This window comes from Ornithodoros turicata, chromosome 7 (assembly GCF_037126465.1).
Source record: "Ornithodoros turicata isolate Travis chromosome 7, ASM3712646v1, whole genome shotgun sequence".
Lineage (NCBI taxonomy): Eukaryota > Metazoa > Arthropoda > Arachnida > Ixodida > Argasidae > Ornithodoros > Ornithodoros turicata.
The window spans coordinates 12,746,990-12,772,501 of NC_088207.1; the positions used below are offsets into that span (position 1 = coordinate 12,746,990).

Sequence of the window (25,512 nt, forward strand, 5' to 3'; positions counted from 1 at the left end):
AAAATAGTTTTGTGGCACGTTAGGCGACTATAGTGTCCAGTTCACATTCCGTCTCGGTTATACGATGAGTTAAAGAAACGGACCTTGGCGGGCGCCTTTCCTCGAGCCGACGCTCACTTTCTTGGACGCGTTACAGAAAAATACGAAGTAAATATCCGGAACCCTCGCTGTACAAAATAAACACCATACTTGTTTGTCTAAGAGGCTGCTTGCCCTTTATTTTTTTGTTTGTTATTATTCTTTTTTCTCTCTCTCTTTGGCTTTCTCTTTGGTTTCCCACTATGATGCTCGCTTCCAAAACGTATTTGTTCTGTGGTCATATCACACGGCACGGACACGACACTGTCCTTGGTATCTCCGTGAAAACATCAGTGCGCACTTCGAAATGTCTGCCACCATCAACTCGTCATAGCTGGATCGAGGTCCCGGATAGGAGGTCAATACGTAGACAAGTAACACGACAGCTCTTTTGCGCATGAAGACATGGAAATGTCGAGGAACATTCTGAAGCGTTTTCTCTCTTTTCTTTTTGTCACGTTCTTTCCGTCACGATGTGTAGGTTTGCATGTATTGAAATGTAAGATACATAGTTTCTCTCAGTTGGATTCAACAGTCGTATATCTTCATAATGCCTACAGGGATGCCTTCGAATTTGAGTTTGAGATTGAGTTTGAAGGTTACCAAAAAAAAAAAAGGAGAACCCAAATTCGTCTCTCGACGAATTCTGCTACTCTCGTGATGGTTCCCCCAGTGAATAAACCCCACAAGGAAAGAGAACAAAAAAGACCATCGATGAAGAAGGCGCATGCATAAGGAATAATCTTTTGCACAAGCAACACTGGTCTTCTTCCCGTATGTGTGCCTTCCTCCTGTTTGCTGAAGTCGTCCTTCTAGGACACTCGCGTTCAGGGGTCCACAGGTGAGAACATCTACGGCATCGACTTGTTTGCACGTAAGATGCGAAGGTTACTGCTTTCGAAAGCCAGATTTGTACAGCTCATTTGATATGAACGGTCTCTAGTTTACGTGGTTCTTGTCCTGCAGAAGGAAGAACACGAGATAACACATTTTGATAATCACGTAATGTCAGCTGGTTGAAAGGGACAGTTTGAAGTCATCGATTGGTTTTGAAATTAGTTTTGAGTGTCGTTGCTTGTTACGCATAGGCACCATATACAGAATGTCATTCGACAGAACATCGGAATTTTTGAGACAGGAGAAAAACGAATCATCACACGTTCACAGCCTGTTTCGGTTTTGCGGTGCAGACGTCACAAGGACTTAGCACCTTTGCGGACTTCACCGATATGAATGTGATTTACGGCAATGTTGATATAAGGGGAGTTTCACCTATCGTGTTAAAAAATTGTATTTAAAAATTTTACGCGTCCGAAAATTATGGATTCAACGGTATTTACCTTTGACGAACATTTACCACGGCATACGACCAATTTGCTCCATATTCTATCGAAACAAATTGAATTTTCTGAAATCTACATGTGAACTTTGCCACAAACAGAGAGCGCATGTCGGATTCATCCCACTCCATTACGAAATATATTCCGTTCTACCAATAGTAATAGCTGGGGGGAAAAAAACGTCGAAAAACCTGCGAAAACTGTCGTTTCGATATGCGCAAACTGTGAGCCGCAGTCAATTCTTCGTCACGTTATAAAAAAGGCGACGAAGGAAGTACACGCATCTTCGTCTTCCTTTTCCCTTTCGCTGATAACGGCAACAAGGTCTGTAGGTCTGATCAGGTCTTCAGTTGTCTGAAACAACAGCGTGTGTTTCTTCTTTTCTTTTTCTTTTTTTCCTATTACCATTGTATCAGCGAATATGTTTTGTTTTGGAATGGGGTCAATCCGACCTATGCGCTTGCCGTGTCTGACAAAAAAAGAAAAACGTTACCTTCTGTACGTGTTGTGTAATGTAAGAAATGAGAGGATCACAGACACGGCTCCACCGGTGTAGACTGAACTGGCCGTTTGAGTTCGAAGTGACCAACCTGGTCACTTCTTGTTGTCACAGACAATCTGGTCACTGGTCACTATGACCAAGCAGTCCTGTGGAGGCTTACGGATCATGCACTAATTCGAGCTATCTCCCTTAGATACTGCACCAACGGCCCCTTCCAAAACGGAATTCACAGACAGCAACGTGTTTTCAAATTCAACGCAAGCGGATATATGACGTTCTCAACACTTCCGCAATGAACGCTTCATAAGGAAGATCACATCGACTCTGCATCGTACTCCTGTGGAGGCTTACGGAACATGCACTAATCCGAGCTATCTTCCTTAGGTGAGGCTCAGTTCATCACATTTGTTATCTTGCTCCTTTTTATTGTCTCCACTGGACTGCACACAATGTCTGATGAACAACGGTGTTTAGCTTGTATGTCAACTGTGTCAACAGGCGATATGTCGCTAAAATGCAACCAGTGTGAACATCTGTATAATATTGGGGAATGCTCAGGCGTTTCGAAAAGCCAGTCAAGAACTTCTAACAAGGAAGGATGGGTATGCAACACGTGCACCATTTATCAGCGTCAATCGAAACCGACGATACGATACCGATCCTTCACTGGGCCTCCTCTTATCGGAGATAAAAAAAGAATGGATCGAATATCTCCAATGTTCTTCAGAAAGTACGTAAATAACATCAAAGCAATATTCCATTCAAGAACTATCGAATAGGTGCGACGGAATGGCTGAGAGTATAAACGCCCTTTCCTGTGAGGTTGATAAATGTAAAGTGCGAGTTCAGAAGAATGAAGAGCTCTTAACAGAGAAAGATAAAAAAAAATCAAGCTCCTAGAAGTCCAACTTAACAACATTGAGCAATACAGTCGTTATAATAATTTAGAAGTCCACGAAGTGCCTTTCGTAAAGACTGAAAAAACAATTGACGTGCTTAATGTGTACGCCAGAACGGTTTAACATTGATTTACTTACCTCCCAAAATGTAGAGACTGTCCACAGGATTCCAGTCAAGCAAGGAAAAAAAAAACAGCCAATTTTGATAAGTTTTAAAGACCGTCTGGTCAGAGACGAATGGCTGAGCATACGGCGGAAGTTTAGGGAATGCGAGCATGATGGGACTTATCGCATTTTTATCTGTGAGAATTTAACGGCAGGAAACAAGAAGCTTCTCATGCAAACGCGTCTTCAAGCAAAAGAGAGTTATAATCATGTCTGGGTCTGGAAAGGCAAAATTTTCGTAAAGAAAACTGACGCCACTGATCGTATGCACATAGAAAGGCCGGATGACCTAGCTAGACTGTGAGTACAGAGTTGCCTCTTCATCATTCTACCCCATTTTCTCCTTTTCTGTGTGTGTTTTTCTTTTTCTTTTTTAACTTAAAGCTGTTACAAGGATTGTGTAATAAATTAGTCAATGGCTGTTGCGTCTTCCACGTCAATGTACGAAGTTTAAACAAACACTTTGACAAGCTGTTAGAATTCATGTCTCCTTATCATGTCTTAGAATTCATGTCTCCTTCATGGCGGCGCATCATAGCCGGCACTTCGTCGTCTACAGTGAAGGGATGGCGCAGCGAGCGAAATGGTTCGCGCAGTCACCGCTTCACAACATTTTGGCGCTTGCTTGGAAATGCAGTACCGCTGATGTAACGTCTTCTTTTTGTGTTATTTTTGTTTTCTCTTGGCGCGCGACGGGTCAAGCGAAATCTATGGGCGATTTTTGTTCGCACAAGACACGTGAGCGCTCTAAACTAGCCTCTTAACCCAAGCAGCACAATGTACTGAAAGTCGAGTGCAATAGGGGTGGACGGGTAGGTGGAAGGCCTTGAACAGACTCGTGAAGCTAAAGAGCGCTGATAAGACACATACCGACCACCCCTATTGCACTCGACTTTCAGTGCATTGTGCTGCTTGGGAAGATTGGTATTGGCGTGTTCTCTTAGCTTTTCTCTAGTCAATGACGTATTTTTTAGGGGACAAGGTTGAGCCGTTGATTTTTAATAAATTAAAGTTTGGTGCGTCTCGAACATGTGCTGCCATCTAGATAGAGTGTCGCACACTAAAATATTTGCGAATTCGGGCTCAATACAAATCAACGGATAGTCCTAGAATTCTGTAAAATGTGTCATTGACGAGGGTAAAGCAAGGAGAACACGCCAGTACCTCTGTTTTTAGGATATTTTAAGCCGTTTCTGAACGGTGTGCGAACAAACTTTCTCTCTTGTCTTGTGCAGAAGTGAGTCCCCATTAACATCAAAACTCCTATCATTGCCTTGTCAGAGACCTGGCTGGATGAGAAGAGAGAACTGTTTTTTTCTCAATATCAGGATTTAATAACGAGTACAAACATCGGGTCACTGACAACCACGGAGGTGTGGCTTTGTACATTGATCAAGACATATCTTATGTTGTGCGAAACGATTTAGAGCTGAACAGGTCACTTTGCGAAAGTCTTTTTGTTGAAACTTCGCATTGTACTTTTCCGGCTTCACTGGAACATAAAAGTTTTCATTTTATTATTGGGGTGATCTATCGATCACCGCGTGGCTCCATTTTAGCTTTTTTGGAGCAACTGGAAAGACTCTTCTCAATCCTCAATGAGTCAAAATACAACGTGCTTCTTGTTGGTGATATTAATATGGATCTGAATAGAATATTTATTTCACTTGTCCACGAAATGTTCAAAATATGACAAAACCTGACTGCTGAAAAATCTCGGACTAGTGTGCCACACGGCCGCCGTCCTTTAGAAACAAAACGATGTCATTTACCTTCTCCAGTCCCAGTATACAAGAAATACAAGGTTACGTACTATAAGTGCATTAACTTGTGGCTGCGTAACTAAGAGAAGTACACTATGTATATGGATTAGGCCCGCTAGTCGTACATGTCCGTTGTGAAGAGCAACGTGGCGGCAGGACCACTGTCGCAAGAACTCCTGCTCACCCAACAAAAACAAAACAAAAACAACAAACAACAAAAACAGTCTGTGCCCTAAGTAGTCTATTACTGCTATTGTTCTTACTAGTACAACGAGCAGTGCAGCTGAGTATATAAATGTTTTGTACAGCCATGGATTTAGTCAGGTGATCACTGATCCTACACGTAGGGGTTGTGACTGTAACCCTTCCTTACTTGACCACGTAATTACAAACCTGAACACCTCCCATGCACTGTTTGGCAGAATTATTTGTGACATTGCGACACGCCGGTTCGGTTCAGTTCCGGTTCGGCCAAAAATAACGGTTAATAACGGTGTTCGGTTCGGGTTCAAGGGTCCGGTTCTCTGTCTGCACATACAAGAATGTATTCAAGTCAACATTGCGACTTGCCAAGCAGAAATATTATGACCGAAGAATTAAAGAAAATGCGCACAACAGCGCTAAACTGTGGGAGGTAATCAACGAAATTATAAATAATGTTAATAGCAAGCATAGCATAAGTAGGATAAAAAAAACTCGCAAGGTGATGTGGTTCAGGGAGCGAAATGTGTAGCAGAAACTTTGAATGGTTATTTTAGTGACGTTACTGCTCACCTCAATATTCCCACCCAGTTCAAGCGGTACCTTGATCTTGCCGCCATCAAATCCGAATATATGTTTTTCTTCCCGCAGTAACCCCCGTCTGAGGTTTCAAATATCATAAAACAACTGAAAAACACCAAGTCGGCTGGTCATGATGGATTAACTGCGGACCTAATAAAACGATTCGTTCATGTTCTTTCGCTACCTCTGTCATATCTTATCAATCGAGTGTCCTCTGAAGGAGTGTTTCCCGACGCTTTGAAAATTGGTAAGATAATACCGATGCACAAAAAGGGCTGTAGACTACTAACTAACAACTGCAGGCCTATTACGCTTTTATCTGTGTTTAGCAAGGTCATTGAAAGGGTTATTCTTGTGCGACTAGAATAACGATACACAATATTATCACCCCGTCACAATATGGTCTTGTGAAAGGGAAGTCGTTTACTACAGCATTACTCGACACTACAGAATATCTAAAGTCTAACATAGAATCGAAGAAGCTCACTATGGGTTTATTTATAGACCTTACGAAGGCTTTCGATTTCGTGGTATATTATTTACGGCGCATTATTACAGAAGCTAGAAAGGTAGGGGGTACGAGACGTTGTGCTGAACTTAATAAAGAGCTTTCTGAGGAATTGTTCCCAGTACGTTGTAGTGGAATCAACACCATCCGAATCGATGCCGGTATCCCTTGGCGTGCCGCAAGGCTCCATTCTGGGGCCTTTTCTGTTCTTAGCGCTATGTAAATAACCTGCCTGATCACCTTAATGTAACTACGATCATGTACGCCGATGACACAAATATATCCATTGACGCTATAGCACTACAAGAATTAACTGCAAAGGCAAACACAACCCTTAGTTATCTTTCTTCTTGGTTACTTAATCACACACTTTGTTACGCTATTCTCAACAAAGGAGCGTTCAGATTGATGGTGGTGGTGGTGGTGGTGGTGATAGGGCTTCAGATTGATGCATATGCCGTACATCTTAGCGGTACACCAATAACAAAACCAGAAGGGGTTAAATTTCTTGGAGTGTACCTCCACGAGCATCTACAGTGGTCAGTGCACGTGCAAACAATCTAAAAAACGAGTTGCGAAAGGGATATTCGCACTGTATAAATTGCGAAAGGATTTACCTCTGAATATGTTGCTTCGAGTATGCCATGCTCTTATTCACTGCCACTTGGTGTTCGCTGTCGAAGTGTACGGCCTAACATATACGATATAAGACGACTCTGATGCCGCTCTATGCACTACAAAAACGTGCATTGCGGGCTATGTTACATGAGTCTTTGTGCGATTCCATCACCTTTGCTTTTGACCTTCTGGGGATGATTTCAAATCCAAATATATTTCCATATATATATATATATATTCCATGATTTCCATATTTGCTCTCGTAAAAATCCAATGGAATGGGATATATATATATAGATATATGTATATATATATATTCTCTACGTGCAGCCATAGAAGCCATCTTAACGTGTAAGTTTGAATTTCAAACACGTCTAGCGTCATTTGCTTATTTCTTTAATGGCTTTTCCCCCCTTATATATATATATATATATATATATATATATATATATATATATATATATATATATATATATTCCATATATAAAAGTAATATAATAAGACGTGGACGACAGATTACAGGGAAAGTTAACAAAAACTAATTTATTTAATGGGTAATTTAACACATAGATTATAAAAGAACGGTCGACGTTTCAACAGTGGCAGTGTCTTCGTCAGGACAAAACAGTCCTGACCGAGTCCAAAGAGTCCTGAAAAGTTTTGTCCTGACGAAGACAGTGCAACTGTCGAAACGTCGACCGTTCTTTTGGATTCTATGTGTTAAATTACCCATTAAATAAATTAGTTTTTGTTAATATTCCCTGTAATCTGTCGTCCACGTCTTATTATATTACTTTTATTCAACTTCGTAGCCGTCTGAAATATTAACCTCTTTGACCTATTCCATATATATATGTGATGAACACTGGAACATCCGTCCCGAGCAATATCAGTTTAATGAATAATCCTGCCCATACACGAGCGTGAGTTCGGTCTCTTCGTGGTTACGTCACATATACAGTCGACCCCCGTTTATCCGGACGGTGCCGTTCCCGGCGAAATCGTCCGGATACCGGGGCATCCGGATAAATGAAACGACCGAATAGAAACGAGCAAGGTTTAATTAAAACAGAGAAATCTCGTCAATATCAGCTGTTACATAGTAGTGTAGGCACTCGATTCCTGCAAACTTTAGCTAATTGCATAGAGTTGAGCCACGCTGTTGCGCTGCTCGAAGAATGTCAGTGCGGACGCAAAGGGTCAATGTCGGAGCCTTGTTTCTCACTGGCGTCATCTGCACCGTCTTGCTGCACATCATCGGAGGCAACAGCAGCAATCACACCGTCATCAGTCATAGCTGCACACGCGTCATCATCCTTATCAACGTCAACGTAGTCAGAAACCGCAGCATCATCTACGGCAGTCGCAGTGAGCCTCTGCATCAGGGATCGCAGGTCAGTTTGGGGAATGTCTTCATTGGCCAACGGGCCGTAAGCAGCAGGCCCTCGGGTTGGAGTTTTCCCCTCTAGAACCGGACAGTTGCTCGAGATACGTATTTCCAAATGACTCGACTGGTCAACGTGACCCAACGCACACAAATAGAGAAGGGGGTCATCGTGCACGGTTGTCTCCCCAACGGAGAAATGTAGGTCCCTGACGTGTGACGGGAATATCCCCAACACAGCGAAAAGGGTGACGAAGCGGGGTCAGCGTCTCCTCTTACTCACGGTAGTCCGGATAACTGAAGCTGGATTATAAGAATTTTCGACTTTCGTTCCCTGGAATTCTTGTCCGAGTCCGGAGGCTGCAGTCCGGATAAACGAGAACAAAATACATGGAGGAAAATCCGTTCCCGTGCCTTTTGTCCGGATACCGCGGGATCCGGATAAATGAAGTCCGGATAAACGGGGGTCGACTGTATATATATATATTTCCATGATTTCCATATTTTCTCTCGTAAAAATTCAAGTTACTGTCCTCACGCATAAAATGTAGTACTTTTATTTAACATTGAGATTTATCGAGCTCAAGTTGAATGACCGACACTATGCGACCCGCAGCGATGTGTATTGCTTAACTCTACCTCGGTGTGGAACGGATTACGGGCTTCACTCTTTCTGTTACGTCGGTTCTAAATTATGAAATCAACTCCCTGTCCAGGTAAATCGATTAAAAGCATCAACGCGTTTAAAAATAGATTACGGGAATGTTTTACCACTGAAAGCTAGGTCTTGGTCTAGGTCAAAGTCAAAGGGAGATAGCAGAATATCAGGATAACGAGGTTAAAACTGGTATAATAATGCAGATTCGCAACAACCGCCTTGTAATTGAATGACGCGACGGTCACTATTTTGATAGGTCAGTTAGGGTCGTTGTTGATGACACCTTTTGTGTGTATACGTGTTTTCTTTTATGAATATTTTTTATCTCTTGCACAGGACTGTTGTATGTGTTCCATGAAAAAATGTTTTTTTTTTTGTTTTTTTTACTGCATTTCGGGCTTGCCTAGCAGTCCCTATCTAACAGTTTATGTACATATTGAAGTAAGAAAACACCACCAATACAAATTACGCGAAAATTTTTACGCTGCAAAAGCAAGCATTGCGTTTCATAGTGAATTCCCCATCAGTCTCGCAATATCATTTCAATGAACTCAAACTTCTGCCCATTGAACAACTAGACTCACTGCGACTGGGCATATTCGCATATAACACTTTTCACTCGGGCACTATGTCGTTGACGTTCCCAAATACTAAATATAATCTTCGTAATCCAAATTTCGTAGTTCCTCCGCTTAGTCGTACCAGCTACGGAATGCACTCCACCGAGCACTTAATACCACATTTCCTCAACACGTGGAGCTACTTGTTGCATGCTTGCCCAACACTGTTTAAGCAAACATTAACAGAACTACACATAACCTTGCATAATAAAGTGACACCTTGCAAATGATTTCCTTACAAATGGTTTCCTTTTTTGTCTTGTTCGAATATTTGTGACACAATTATGTAATCAAGTGCACTGCCATCATGCCTCCTTGTAGGGCCAGTCGCCTAGTCAGGGACCTTTCCCTTTTGCGGCTGGTCCACATTTCTACTCAAAATGGAAATAAATGAAATGAAATGAAATGAAAATGAAAAAAATAATAGAAACTTCCAAACCTGAAGAGCCGCAAGATCTGGTATCTTCGGCGTCGAGAAGAAAAGGACAGGGGCAAACGAGAGGCAGATGAGAGACGAGAGGAGTTGTCAAGTAGACTTGGGCGGCATGATGTGCCCGTCATGCTTCTGATGTAAACGCCTTAAAAGTCGTTATTCAACGACTCTGTCGTCAGACGTCCGTTTCGCATTCCACTCCGCGCTGCAGAACGTCACCCGAACCATCGAACGGGAGAAGACACGTTACTGGCGCAGCCCGACAAGATGTTCACCTTCGGAGAGCTAAAACCACCTGGACGGACGAACGAAGGTTGCGAGCAGAATCAACAGAAATCCTCAGGCATGCCAACGTTCCGCATTGGCATCGGCAGACCCGCGGACTGTTCCAGCGAACTGAGGGAACGGATCCTGGCACATCAACAGCAAAGCAGTACCAGTCAACGAGGACCCACTACGCATTTATAAGCGAAGTGTCAACGTCACAGAAGCAAGTGTAGCTTCGACGAGGGCGACAAGAGTCAGAGACAAAGGCAGTAAAGTTACGAAACCGAGCACGGAAACGTCATCCACGGTAGATATGCCTCTGATTCACGGAGGAGCTCCAGAGTAGTGTTGGTTACTCCGGAGGTCCAAGTGTAGACAGGTTTTGCTGCGTAGGGTAGCTATAGTATACCTCGGTGTTCTGCAGTATCCGCTCAGTGTTCGTATAGGTTATATGGTGCTCGTGTATAAGAGGAGCTGGTTAATCGAGCAAGGGCTCCAGGGTGTTGCGCATTGCTTGATGGTTACCCGCAGTCAAGTAAGGTAACAAAAGGCAAAATCCACTACAAAAATGGCAGAAGTGGCACGATAGGAAGAAACGGTAGCACTACAAACGCGTTTTGGCACTAATGAGAACGTAGAAATTCTTCGACTTCAGATTGAGCTGGAGAGGTAACGTTCTCGTAGGCTTGAGCTGGAACGAGCACGACGTGACCGCTCGAGTTACCGTGAAACGCCGTCCACGAGAACGCGCGAAGAGCACTTGGTCTGTTTTGCTAAAAGGTTAAGAAGCGTGTTGCTTCCGACCGCGGAGTAGCCATGTATGTGGTTTGAAGGGGGGAAGGCGTATTTAAAGCGTACAAGGTGCCGGACGACGTGCCGCTTCACCTTATTTTACCTCCCATATCAAAGAGGGTAGGTCATCTTTAATCAAAGCTCAGTACGGATAACCTCGACGTCTACAAAATGGTGGAAGAGGCAGCGCTCGAAGCGTTCCGATTATCCCCGAGAGAATATAAGAAGCGTTTCACGAACGTATAGTCAAAACTAAGGACGAGACGTCGTCGAATTGCTGGGCGAGACTTCAGAGCTATGTGGCAGCATATGCGAAGGCACGCGATTTGAAAAGCAAACATGAGCATTGCTCATCGCCGACAAGTTCTCACCCTACAGCTCAGTGAAGTTAAGCCCTCAGAAGATGACCTAATAAGAGCTGTAGAAAAGTTCAGGGATGGAAAAGGCAAGGGGAGCGCTATTCCAGGACGGAAGGGCAAAGCAACTTCCAACCAACGTAAGGAAGGCAATAAAGAGAAAGTCGAAAGAAAGAAAAGTCCGAAGCAAAAGAGTCTGTCCAAACGAAAAAAAACAAAAAACAAAGAAGAACGTCAAGAAGGGAAGAACGAGTGTTCTTGCTATGTTTGTGGTGGCAAACACTACGCTAGAATTGCCCTAAAAAGAAGTCAGCGGAGGCCGATCAAACGGCACCTATATAGTCAGACAACAAGGATGTTAGTCAGAGGCGTGTAAACAGAGTAGGCATAGCTACGAGCGAGGGTATCGAGAGCTTCTCGGTCGGTAGCTAGATGGCAGATACCGCTATGGTTGTGCGAGTCAGTCCTTCGGCCACAGGAGGGAAGCAAAACTTGACACTGGAGGAGAGAGGAGACCCAGTGGAGAGGTTGAACTGCAGTGCGGAACGCAGAAATTCCGTGCATTCGTCGACAGCGGCGCCGATGTAACAGTTGTTCGAGTCAATCTCTTGCTATAGTAGACATTGGTAAGACCAGTAGGCACTGAAAGTGATCACGTAGAGGTTAGCCGGACGGTCACGTTAAAGTGCGCATTCACGGAAAAACTAGCTGGGTATGTGAATTGTCTTCTCTCGGGGGATGCGTGGACAACGTTTCGGAACGCGGTCAAACGCAATCAAATAAACGCCGGGGCGGAAGCAACACAAACACATAAAGAAATGATGATGATGAGATAGGAAGCGGAAGCGAAACTGCAACAGAGCATGGGAATATTGGACAATGCTCCCCATCTTAAAATAAAGTTGTTGTTGTTTGGACATGCGGCTAGGGGAACTATTTGAAACGGGTAACACGGTTGGCCGGGATTGCCCAAGCGTGTCGCTAGTGAACGCTGTTTCAAGTGTCCTATAAAGGCCCGGGAGCCGCGTTGTCACACAAGGAGCGAATTCCAGGCAGCTCAGCTTGAGGATGCGGGCCTTGTGGAGGCTTGGGCTACAGCGAAGCCAGGCACCCACGGAATGTCTGTTGACGATGGGATCCTGTACCATGACAATACGGTAGCAGGACAAAAGGTTGGAGAACTCGTCTTATCGGAGAGCAAAAGACGGCAAGCACTCCAACTCCAACTCCAAGACACTCATTCCCATCAGGGTCAGTTTCTACTGGCCAGAAATCGAAAAGGAGGTAAGCGCATACTGCGGAACGTGTCGTGGATGACAGATCAAAGCCGATAAAAGCGCGGCCGAAAAGGGTGCCGATCGCGTCGCTAACGAGACCGGATTACCCCTCTTCAAGTGGTAAATATTGACGTTAGAGGCCCATTTGAGATCGCGTCAGCACGTGGGCGCAAGTACGCCCTCTGCATCACAGATCTGCGCACTAGGTGACCCGATGTCGTTCCTTTGGCCACTAGGAAAACATGTGACGCCCTGCTCGAAATATTGTCGCGAATGGATATCCCCGACACATCACGCACTCTTAAAGATGAACTTCACCGCATAGCACGCTCCAAGCCAACCATCATCTCTAATGATATCGTTATCTGCACTGATTTGTTGAAAACGGGAGACGTACGCCTTTTTTGTGACAATTATGAACAGCATAAGTGTCACAAAAAAGGCGTACGCCTCCCGTTTTCAACAAATCAGTGCAGATAACGATATCATTCGAGATGATGGTTGGCTAGGAGCGTGCTATGCGGTGAAGATCATTTGTAAGAGTGCGGTGTTTGCTATTTGTAGGGTTCCGTGTTTCCGGCATTTATTCCTAAGTAGATTCGGCGGGTGTTTTTCGGCATTTATATATTTTGTCAAATACGGATATTTTCGGCAATTTAAAACGTTTGCGCCAAAAACAGATACCGACAAATCGGCATCTATAATCACTACGGAGAAGGATCATGGAGGGAGAGCAGCTTCGTAGGATGACATTGAGAACGCAAGGTATTTCCTTTGGTTTGTTGGGGGTTTCCACGTGTACTTGAACGCTCTTGACCCACTGGTCAAAGTGTTACAGGGGAAGGTTTTTCCCTTAAGCAGCTCCCTAGCAGCTTTTCCCTAGCAGCTCCGCAGGACGGTATTCTCCGCATTCACTTGGGAAACGAGGGCAAGGAAAAAAGAAAACGTGACGACACGGAGGAAGAAAATTGCAATCGGGTGCCGGCATTTTCGCCACGTAGCACCGTGTGCTAGAGTATAATTCGGAGTTTTTTTGTTTTTTTTTTGAACATGCCGAATTTCCCAAAGATATTCGGCGGGTCTCTTTCGGCATTTTTCGGCAAATGCCGAAAACGCGGAACCCTAGCCTATTTGGTAGTAGACGATTGACACCGAAACATGGATGGAGACTGGAAAGCCACGCTTCATGCAACATATATCGATAGTGGCTGTCATAGCGTCTCTTTCCATAACATGTGGACCTTCTTTTCATGACCTGTTGTATGAAGCTGAACATTATATTTTGTTGTGTAAGGGTTCTGTAGTGAGCACTCTTTTTTGACAGTTTACGTTGTTCCTTGGGAATGCAAGAAATCAAAGGGTTACCGACACGTCTCCGCCTGTGTAGACTGAACTGGCAGCGTGAGCTCGAATTGAGAAACCCAAAGACGAAAGACAAAAGCGCCGAAGTCGCAAGATCAGGTATATCCGGCGTCGAGGAGAAAAGGACAGAGCTCACTTTAAGAACGAGAGGCAAATGAGACGAGAGAGTTTTCGAGTTGACTTGGGCGGCTTGCTGTACCCGCCATGTTTCTGATGTAAACGCATAAAAAGTCGTTATGCAGCGACTTTGTCGTCAGACGTCCTCCTGGCAGCCCATTCCGCACTTCTGAACATCACCCGAACCGTCGAATGGGAGAAGAAACGTTACTCCTTCGCTTGGCGAATTTCGGAATTCATGTGTGACAATTCAATTTCTTCCGCCAAAAGTCGATGGAAGTGGTCGGAGATCGTGGCAAACGTTCGCTGAAGATAAATTCCGTTGACCTCGTCATTCTCAGAGAAGTAGGTTTTTTTCATTGAATAAACACCCTGTATGACAAACGTAATCACCAAGCTTTGTCTCGAATCAGTGGGTTGGATACTTCGCAGAACAAATATTGGAAGCTACTGACAATGAAATCATGACAGCGGAACCGTTGGTTATAAATTTCGATTATGAATAAATAGTGGCGAATTTAATCGAAATATTTTTTACGCTGCCTCAGACTAATACAAGGAAGCGTGGCGTAGCATTTTCTGAATTTTTTCCACAAAACGATACTTCCGATCCTGAAAGGACGTTTTCCTTTCTGCTGTTAAGATTAAGTGGAAATAGCTAATTACAGCAACGTAGTCCACTACCTAGGTTAGAAGCCAATTAACGGTCGAGACACCAATCACATGTGGACATCCTCTTCATTACGTGGACGAGGAACAGAAAAGGGGTGATTAAAAGTTGGTCCCTTTGGGAGGTACTCAGTTAATTAAAGTAACGTCATTATGAAAGCGGAGATAAACGGAAAGTTACGCGAAATTGTCTTCAACACCTCATTAGCTACAAGTCGTGCCCATCGCCGCTTTCTTTTTGGCTCCACCATTAAAAGCAAGAATATGACCCCTACTGGTCATGATGGCCGCCTTGCAGAGTTTTCACATTAAGCTCTCGGATAAACGCCATTTTAGGGCACATAAAGCGTTTGTCGCCTGGATAACGCGCTCTCATTGTTCACCGTTACTGGATCTGCGTAGATACCATGTTACTGGAAGTGTAAAAACAGAATAGCTGACGTTTTCGTTTAACGTCCGAGTTAAAATTTCCTCCACGACTTATTTTATAATCATTCACGCATATTTTATATATTTCAATGTACATATTCATAAATTTTCATACATTCACGAGCGCTATTCAGGCGTATAATGCACGAAAATATGGCCCTCACTCTTCAAGAACATGAGATGCAGGCAGCGCGCCCTGTAAAGGGTGCTCTGCCACTGAATGGCTCAACGAGGGGGAAAGCCCCCTTTAGAGCGTTTCTAAGAGAGAAAACCTTATGTTTCAGCAATTTCTAATTTCTGTGTTTCACTTGCTATTTCAATTATAGAGCATTCTGACCACATTATATTAATTTATAATTTTTAATATATTTCAGTTACTATGATTCCAACTAAGTCGTAGCGAAGGTACTCGTGAAGTTTTCGTGAATGCACACTCTTAGAAATGAACTTCACCGCATAGCACGCTCCTAGCCGACCATAATCTCGAATGATATCGTTATCTGCCACGATTTGCTGCCCTCTTGCGACAAATCAAGGCAGATAACGATATCATTCGAGATGATAGTTGGCTAGGAGCGAGCTATGCGGTGTAGTTCATCTTTGAGAGTGTATATATGCTCTCTTTGGAAGCGCTCCATAAATAACTCGTTTCTTGGTTGGAGCGAAGTGTACAAAGAAGTAGAAAGAACTACTTATAAATTTGTTTCTTACGCGTATGACGGAAGGGAGGGGAGGTAGCATAGAGTAGAGATTGACACGGACCGAGTTCGGGTCACCCATACCTGTTCTGCTCCGGGCCTGGGTCGGGCCGGACCTGGATTGTTTTATGAATTGTGAATATTCTTTATTCCGGAAAACAAGAATCACAACGGCAGCACAGCAAATAACGCAGTTTAGAAACAGATAAAAATATATATGACGCTCGGATATTCGGGGCCTATATGGGATCCATCATTAGGAATGAAAGAGCCGTAAAAAAAGTGCGTAGCAGTCCGGAGCGTAACGATGTTTTTTATTTGCTGTGGCTCCGGTGTGCCTCTTGCTATTCGAATATTGAATTTTCAGCGCTGTGAACATTGAAAAGCAGAACTGGTTTTCTCGGCAGCTCCTAGCAGGCGGGCCTGCGGGTCACGGGAGGGACTGGTCGCTCTCTGATGGATTTGGACCGGACTGGGCCTCATTTCGGAATGTCCGAGCCGGGCCCAAAAATAGCTACCCTTGTCAATCCCTAGCACAGAGCCCGAGCCAAGCTGGGACGTTCTTCAGGCTAGGTACTACAGGCATAAGGACAATTCACCGGGAAATCGGCCGATATGTCTGAAAACGCTTGAGCAAAACGGCTGGAGGCCCGAAACCACGGCTAATTCCACCACTTCCAGGGTTAGCTTAACCTTAGACCAGATGTCATATTATTCGGACGCGCCGATGGCCATCGCTGTTTCGTGTAGCGGTAACTGCATACGACGAATTCTCGATGGAAAACCGACCACCGCCACCGTTTTTCCGGTGAGCCGATGCGAGCAACGGGAACGTCACCGATTTCTCGACGATAGCGATGGGCAGAAAAACCGCGAAGCCTGCGAAGCGGCCGCTCGACGTCAGCCAATAGGACCGCTACACGCACGGCCGTTCCACGAGCGGACGTGGCGGGCATTTCGGATGCCCGTATGACCAACCTATAGCGTCCTCGATAAACTGCACCGGTGCGCCCCGGGGCGACCTGGTGCGGCTTGCCATCCTCGATAAACTGCACTGGTGCGCACTGAACGTCCTCCATTAAAGGAGTGCACCCGTTCAGTGCAGCACTGAGTTGCCCCGAACCCACACCGAGAAAATCGGCCGAGCGCCAGAGTGCAATACCAAGAAGCATCGCGATTGCCGGAAGCACGGAGGAGGGCGGAAGCGGCAAGTAGCCAGGTGCAGCCGGGCAAGTAGCAGCAGACAGTCATCGTCAGCATGGCATTCGATCGGTGCCGCTCGCCAGGTGCCTCTCGCTACGGGTCGCGCAGCCTACGAGCAACAACGAGCACAGATCTCTAGCTAGCGCATGCTAGTATCCATCAGATCCACCAGTGCAGTGCAGTTTCATGTTCGATAATACCTCCGCCCAGGGCACTGCCAGTGTAGAGCACCACGCACCACTGTGGGTTCGGGGCAATTTCGGAGCAAGTTTATCGAGGACGCTACTAGAAACTGGGAAGCATGCTCTCTTGAGGGGCTTTTCTAACGCTTGCTTTGCGAATTTGCTTTGACCGCAAGAACTTCTTCTGTGTGCCACCATAACTTTTCTACGTGTAGCAAAATATTCATCAGTTAATTTGGAATCAATATTTCACACGGGCCAACGAAACGCCCGCCAGGGCGCCACCGAACGCCGCAATGGAAATTCGTGCATGCGGTTCGTCCCGCCGTTTCTCCGTCGAGTTGTCGTGCCGGTGAGGAAGTTGGCCGTTCTTCCGTCGAGAAATCATCGTATGCGGTTACCGCCGAAGCATGGTTGAAGCCGCAATGATGCGATTTCCTTCCTTTCCTTTCCTTTTTCTTTTCTTTCTTTCTTTTTTTTCTTAATAAACGTATACCCCCCCCCCCAAAAAAAAAAAAAGATTGTCGACTGACCGCGTGCTCCAAACACCACCTCAATGTCGTCGTCACTGTAACGACAAACATGTGCATCGATCTGTAGTAGGAAACAATAGTCACGGCATGCAAGCTAGCTGTTCTTCCTCGTTTCTTCGTCCAACATACAACAACAACTTTATTTCGAGATGATGACTGGGGAGTTTCATCGCCAGGGGCGATACTCTACCCCATTGGTGGTGGTGATGCGCGGAATGCAATAATGAGCGCCTTCACAATATGGATCGAAGTCCTATGATATCCAGAAAGGTAGAAGGAGAGATTTGAAAGAGAGAGAGGAGAGCAGAGCTTTGGTAGGCTGGATGCAGCCAGTGACCATTTTTTGAGAGAGGGGGGCGAGAGTCCAGCTCGTTAAGGAATCCGGAGAGTACGGTTCGGGAAGGTTGATAGTGTGGGCAATGGAGAAGAATGTGCTCTAAATCTTCTACAACACCGCAGTGAGAACATTGGGGAGAATCAACTTGCCTCAAGCGGTAACGGCACTGCGCTGTAAAAGCCACATCGAGGCGCATTCGATGAACTAATGCGGCATCTTGACGAGAGGTATGTCGAGGCATGCCGAAAGCGAGCGCTGCATCAACTCAAAGAGATGCTATCGTCGTCTCATATAACTAACGTATTCAAACAACTCAGAGAAAAGGGGTGCTGACGGCAGGAATCGGACCTGGGTCTTCTAATCTCCGGTCAGATATCCTAATCGGTTTAGCATATCTGACAGGAGATCAGAATACCCAGGTTCGATACCTGCTGTCAGCACCTCTTTTCCCTGAGTTGTTTGAATTCGTTAATTTCTGGGCGTTTGAGGCTTACGTGTCTGTGTCGTCCCTAATTGGGATCTGCCTCGACCAATTCTCGTTGTTTACGTCGCATCACTAACGTGTTTGAGCGGAAACTATCTCGTGGTTATATGCAGTTGTGAAACCTGCATGAAATATACCTCTGATTAGGAAAATCGCACGTTTCAGTGCGCACTAGCGCTAGCGCTATATTTGTCACTGGCTCTGCGCAACCCTCTTTTACATTTAAGGTCTTCTGGTCATCTAGGAGAACGTTTCTCTGCTGGTCGGTGATCCTCAACCCGGCTGTATCTTCTACCCTACCAGTGTCTCTTGCTAAGGGATTTTGGCCTTTCAGTCTCTTTGTTTTCACGCATGTGGTAATCACTCGAAGGAAGAAAAAAAACTTTGTGATCTCGGGTCGCAGGATGCCATGAGGTACCCTTGCAAAAAAAAAGCAAAGTAACTCGAGAAGTGATTCTTCTGCTCCGAGACCTCAAGCATGTGTGACAAGGCATAAACAGCCTCCTTTCGAGGTGATCATCAGCTGTACTTGAAGGACAAAATACTCAAAGTCGAATATTCTCGCAGCCTACGGAATACCTGCAGGAACGAACTATAATATACACCTCACTGCCTCCCAACTCATCAAGTCGTATGACGCTGCGCCACTGCAGCTTACGTCCCACGTGTTCCGGAATGAACCACTGAACGCCACAAATAGGTGTTCCCCATGCAAATAGAAGAACCATTAACGGGACGCGTCGAGCTTATGTTCGCTCGACAAAGGTCAAAGCGTGAGATCGACGTGGTCTGCACGGAAAGTTACTCGGTGACCGCATACGACGTTTTCTCGACGGGAAAACGGTGCGTTCTGCGATTCTGACGTCAGCTTGGCAGGAAAATCGCCTAACTCATCAGTAAACAACGGTTTCTTGACGGCATTTCTCGGTTCTGCCTTAAGCTTGTCGTCCGGAGCCCCAAGCGGCGTCTTTTTTAACTAGATTTTATTATACTAGGGGAGCATACGTGACGTGTAGCTGAGGTTTCACGTTCAGGGTTTAGAACGTATTACTACATGAACGTAATTTGTGTACAGCACCAAGTAAACATGATACATCAAGATGCAACAGTTGCTCACGCGAATTGCTCGTGGATACTTCCGTTTCTGCTCTCTGTCGTCGTGCGGTTGCGCCGGTACCACCTAGAGCAAACAAAGCCTGATCGCGTGAACGACATGACGCAGTCATTAAGAGTTCGACAATGACAAGTGCCCTTTTTGGCGGCCGAAGCTATGGAGACTGATCACCATCAGCCACATGGGTGAGGGTGACCACAGAAAGCCTGTATTTGAAACCGTCTGTGACGACTGCCTGAAGCTGATGGCATTGCTCTTTATGTGTTACACGGCGAAGCAGCCTTTCTTTCCAGGTGGCGTTGGCTGTTCCCGCGAATAATACCGGCCAGGCACCCGATTAGTCAAGAGGGACGCCTAACTTCCATCGGCGATACCGGTCGGGAGATTCTTGAATCGAACGGGAGATAGCTGGGTTCTCGCCGTTAGTCCGTCGAGAAAACGGGGCATGAGGTTACCACGCGTTCCTCCTTCGCAGGGCCGGCCTCGATGCGTACCCGCCTACTGATCCCTGCGAGTTGGCAGCGTACCCGCCTACTGATCCCAAGAGGACGGGCTCCATCCCGACCCAGGATACCAGCAGCTTCTTGGCAGGATACAAATTTGCTTGGACACCCCTTCCGCGAGAGACGGTAGATACGGTGTGCTGTATGCTCAGATTTCCATGCGCGCGAAAGAATCCTCTGGTAGTTGAAATTAGTCCACAGACCGTCGCGGCGTTCGTCTTCGGACCGTGTAAGTTGACTCTGGTGCTACAGATCTTCTTCTCCCATAGCTCCCTTCTTTACCATCTCCTGAACTTGAACAAACTCTAAAGAACTGATGGAAACTAACCGTTTTTAACCTTTCAGTAAATAACTGTTCTGCCAATGCTGAGACAGATAGCTCATAAACTGGCTGACTTCACGGGCAATTGTTCTCACCCCTTGGAAAAACATATGTAGGTTCGGTGGTAGTGGTGATGGTGGTGGTGGTGGTGAAAGGGCACTACCATCTAGCACACCAGTTGTCTGTTGTGTGCATACGGCATCGGTCTGACTCGAGGACATCGATTTTCGCAGCGATGCGAATGCCCAGCACGTACAGGATATTTTGTAAACGATAACGCAACACGGAATAACACATATTGCATGAACTGCTTGATGACTTTTTGTTACAGCGTCCTATTTAAGAGCGACGCAAGCAACTCTCCGTCTTCATTTGCGACAGGGGTGTGCAGGTAGGACACTCAATCATCGATCCGCTTCGGCTCTCTAGCGGATTGCCAAGTCGCGAAAAATTCTTTTCTTCCCGTCCTTCTTTTCCTTTCGTGCGCAAATGTCGCCGCGTTTATCACCAATTTAGCCCGAGAATGTCACGCGGCGCCATCTAGCGCTTCTTCAAATGCCATCTCCTCCATCAAACGGAAAGGTCATCTCCTACGAAAGGTCGTGTATGTTTTCGAGATCGTATGTACGCCATAAAATAACATCAGCTTCTTCACCCATCATCAGTTTGCCCGGTAAAATATATCCCCGTACCTTGTTTATTTTTTATTCGTATCCGTTATACTTCATCTTGCCGTTCCTCAATGTATTGACATCTCGAGCTCGGATCAGAGCAAACCGCATCCGGTGATCTAATTCCCAGTCATATATACGGACTTGCCGGGCCCCTTCGTACTGCCCTACACTTCTCAGGCGCACACACACACAAAAAAAAAGAAAGAAAGGTTATCGTAGAATTCTATTTAGCCGTCATCCGTGCTCTCAGATGCTAGATGCACGTCCTCGACTTACAGAAGGCAGATACAGCAGTTAATTAAACAAATAAAACAAAATTAAAACAAAAAATTAAAACAAAGAATAAACCGCTTTTCAGTGCGAACAGGTTCAACCTGTTTCCGCTTACGAGGGGCACGTAAGTCTATCGACTGAGGGTCTTGAAGCATAAGGTAACTCGCTGATCAACCTGTCGGAGACAGTATCATCCATATAGTACACTGAAAGGAAGAATCTCCCAGTAGTGCCCTTACTTGTTTCCCGTGTTTTTCTTCTGTTCCTTTTCGTATCTCTGCGGTTCTTGCTAGACAGTGTGTCCAATGTTGCGGAAACTACAAACAAGGTCTGTATTACGCATGATAGTGACATATTTCACCTATCCCTGTCAGAAGCTACATGTCACTTGTTTTACTAATGCTCCTTTTATTGCGTTGTATTACTACTATTCGTTTTCGGGTTAAACCGGATTTTTCACGATAGTTCCCCCCCGAACAAGTTTTCAAGAATTCGGGTAAAACCCGATATCTACCCGAAATCTTTGCGGTCCTTCAGCTTGTCGTCCTAGATAAACCGTCGGAAAAGTGAATCGTAATATCAGAAAGGAGAGCTATTTGTGACAACCTATTTGTCCTCCTTTTATAATCCCGTCCTGCAGGAGTCAAAGACGAGCTTTTGTGGAGGTCGGGCAAGTGTTTGAACACCGCGGTCATTCACTGCCACAGTTTTTGAGCTGAAATATAAAGACTCTTATTTGTCGTCCCAGTGTCTAGGGTTGCCACCTTTCGTAGTGAAAAATACCGGCTGAGGGAGAGGGGGTGAAATATACGGAAAGGAGAAAGTGTTCGCGGGAAAGGGAAAGTGGGTGAGTATTCAGAGAGAGAAAGAAGGAACCAGCGTACTCGCTCAAGACAACAATGATAATAATAATGAATAACTAAGAAAACGACAGGTGACTACGGAGTTGGGTCTGTGCTCCAAATTTATTCAAGCTGTAGTGGAATGTTGAAAGTAAAACCCTGTAAAAGCCCCTATGAAAGGTGCTGAGCCACAAATACCGGTAAAAGGCTGCCGGTATCACCTTCCTACCGGCAACCGGCAGAGCGAGCAAATAACCGGCCGTGCCGGTATAATACCGGCCTGGTGGCAACCCTACCAGTGTCACACCAGTGGCTTGTTTCGTATGGCTTTCGTTTCACCCGAAAATTTCCTGATGACGTATCAAACAGCGATCGTAGCGCCCGATTTCTCCCCGAATTATCGTGTGTAAATAGCCACCCGACTTTTCCCGCCCGAATCTGAAAAATCATAAAACCCGAAAACGAAGAACCCTACACAGTATTAGGTGCGTTATTCATGGAAAGCTGAAAGGTAAATATCCCAAGTTCTTCAAAGTATCGAGTCGGCTAATTTATATAGCCACTTGTGATAGCCACTAATAGAAACCGTCGCATCTGGCAGTGCGGGTTCCAAAATATTCCGGCGAAGCAGAAACATTGCGAGTTACATAAACGAAAACCTAATATTCTGCGCATGTATCTCGACGTTTAATAATAAGCATTGCATACGTAAGGGGGGCGATACCCCTGTCCATAGATATCGGCCGTTAATAACTTAGAGTTTCGTTGCTCTTTGATGATCTTTGTAGAAGCGGAAGCCGCCCTGGAGCAGTGGGTACGGACCGGGCACGGCATTGAAGCGGCACTGTTCAGCAAAGTCGTCGAACTCCGGGTGCATATTACCGACGCAGAAGCAGCCCAGACTTTGATACAGGTTTGCCACAAGGTTGCCAACTGTATCAGGAGTGAGATAGGCCAGGCCACGCATGCCTTTGCAAGCCTGTGATTTGTCGATGTCGGAAACGAAAAAAAAAAGCGACATGTCACAATTAAAAGCAACCGAAAATATTTAACGACAGCACAGAACGGGAAAGAGGTACTACATTGGCGATATTGAGGAGAGGTGAACGTGAGCTTCATACAATTCAGTTGCTTTTTTTTTTCGATTCATCTGTTTACTGTTCTCACGTTGATGCTTTCACCCCCCATCCCAAACCCCCCCGTTATATGGAGAAGAAACTGGCACGATTCCTCTCGCCAGACCGCCAGACCAGGCGAGGGAAGGGAGGTGATACTTATAAATTATTTCAGTGAATGGCGTACGTAATTACCTGAACATGATCGACTGCATCTATGATTTTCCAAGATGGTTCAACTTCAGCACACACTTCTGACAGAGATAAGGTGCCCGATTCAGCGGAATATTTTCTCTGCACACCTGGGCCCTTGATAAACGGCATGGTGCTGCTTGTCGAATTGCTGCAATCCACCTCGTAGGACAAGCTCAGTCCGGGATATAGGAAGCACATCTTCAAAGCCCAGCTCGAAGGAATGATGGAACTGCCGCGTTCTGTTATATTCATCGCTTCCGTGATATTAGCGTCAGGAGAAAAATACCAACGCAACGGAGAAGGTGGTTGCGGAAGCCTCAGGTCGGCGAAGTAAAACACCAGAGAATGTCTCCGGTGCAGTACTCTAACGAGGCGATCAACGTTGAAGCCCTCGCGTAGGTTCAGCTCGTATGGTACTAGCAGACCAATAGTCAAGTCCCTGTTATCTAGATGCTTCGACATTCTATGCATCATCTCCACCAGTGCATCCGACTGTCCAGGTTGTGGAAATTCCCACCAAATGTGAACACCGTCGTATTCGTTCTTAATTGCCCACCGCTGTATGTTGTCGGTTAAATTGGACTGCTCGTTGCGAACATTACCCAGGATGCGAGTGAAGACCTCGCTTGGAGCTCGTAAGGCCATGTAGACGGATAGAAAACGGTTTCGTCTCTTGAAACGAGCCATCTGCCGTACGCTGTCAATGGGTGTACGTCGGGGGGCTGAGGGGACAAGTTCCATGGCATCGTTCAGAGAGTAGCAGCAGTATAGCACCACGTGGCAGAGCATGTACGGGAACGCGCAGATACCGTACTTGCTCTGGAACATGGCAAATCCTTCTCTGGACGCGTTGAAGAAACAAAGATAATGGTGGCGGTTGTCGTAGCGCGGGTCGCTGTAGTCAACATCAATTCCCAATTCGCACTCTGGTAGTGGAGCCAGCGCAGCAATATTTGTGCTCAAATGGTTGACTGGGGACATACGTCCTGGAGGAGTCTCTGGAGTGGGGGTGTCTGTGCCCTCTGTGCTAATGGACGTCGTCGTTCCCAGGAAAATGGAGGTGGGTGGCACGGTGCTGACGGGTTGATTCGCCTCCACCAGCAACTCCTCTGTGGCCATGTCCTCGTGTTCCGGCGGGAAAAGGCTGAAGAGAGTAAACGTAACTGCGACGAGTAATAGAACGCAGCATACCGTTCCAATAAGCCTGTTCGTGGAACTGGTGACGTGCCCCTGTTGCTTCTTTGGTTCGGGTACATTAGTGGTGGTGTGCTCATCAACCTTGGCTTCCTCCGCGTGAAGGCCTTGTTCAGCAACTGCCTGCGCGTCGGTCGAGTCGCTATGCTCGTCCAGTTCGTTGTGCTCAAATTCGAACGGATCGTACGGGTTGTAAAATCCTTTCCGTTGCCGCATAGCAGTTTGGTATGGTTCGCTGCGGCTGCCTCAAAGGCCTCTGGGCTGCTGCTGCTTCTTCTTCCACAGATTCGTTCCGTGTGGCTCGAGAACGTCTTCTTTTTCTTCCATCTTCAGGCCGCGTGTTGTTGTTGTTGGGCAGTTTCATTTTAAATGGAACAAGGCGCAGAAGTTGGGTCTTTTGATTGGGACGAAAAAAATATATGTTGAATGGGACCGCTGGCGATGCTAAACGCGCCCTATACTAAGCTCGTGCAGGCACTAATTTCCGATATGGAGAGGAGGAAAGATCGGAGGCTCTTACGCGCGCTTCTGTCGACTCCGAATTTGAGCGCTTCCTGAGGCGTTGATTTTCCTCGTACAGGGTAATTTTATTTTTGTGTCAGAGACAGGGTACTAGTGTCTGCGTCACGTTGTTGTCGCCGCACTGTGACGAGTAGTTAATTTCCAGAAAAACCGTAAACTCGGCATGTGCGTCAAAAAAATCCCACAATTTGCGGTCACGTACCACCGGAAGTATTTGTGTCACTGAAGTGAAATTAGTATCATTCGACAGATCCTGAAACGCCCTTTAGTGTGTATTTTTTTATGTATATCGGACTGAGGC

The 25,512-nt window shown here is 45.8% G+C and overlaps 2 protein-coding genes across 2 annotated transcripts in view; both read right to left on the reverse strand.

Annotated features, from left to right (window-relative positions):
- Nucleotides 1–25,512, reverse strand: part of LOC135400467 (TBC1 domain family member 30-like) — a 328,733-nt gene that overhangs the window by 164,336 nt on the left and 138,885 nt on the right. The gene's annotated exons all lie outside the window — the stretch shown is intronic.
- Nucleotides 22,706–25,039, reverse strand: LOC135399553 (uncharacterized). Its single transcript, XM_064631293.1, has 2 exons — nucleotides 23,496–25,039; nucleotides 22,706–23,164 (listed from the first exon to the last, which is right to left on the reverse strand). The coding sequence occupies exons 1-2, from the start codon at nucleotides 24,903–24,905 to the stop codon at nucleotides 22,940–22,942; spliced, it is 1,635 nt and encodes a 544-aa protein (XP_064487363.1). The 5' UTR covers nucleotides 24,906–25,039; the 3' UTR covers nucleotides 22,706–22,939.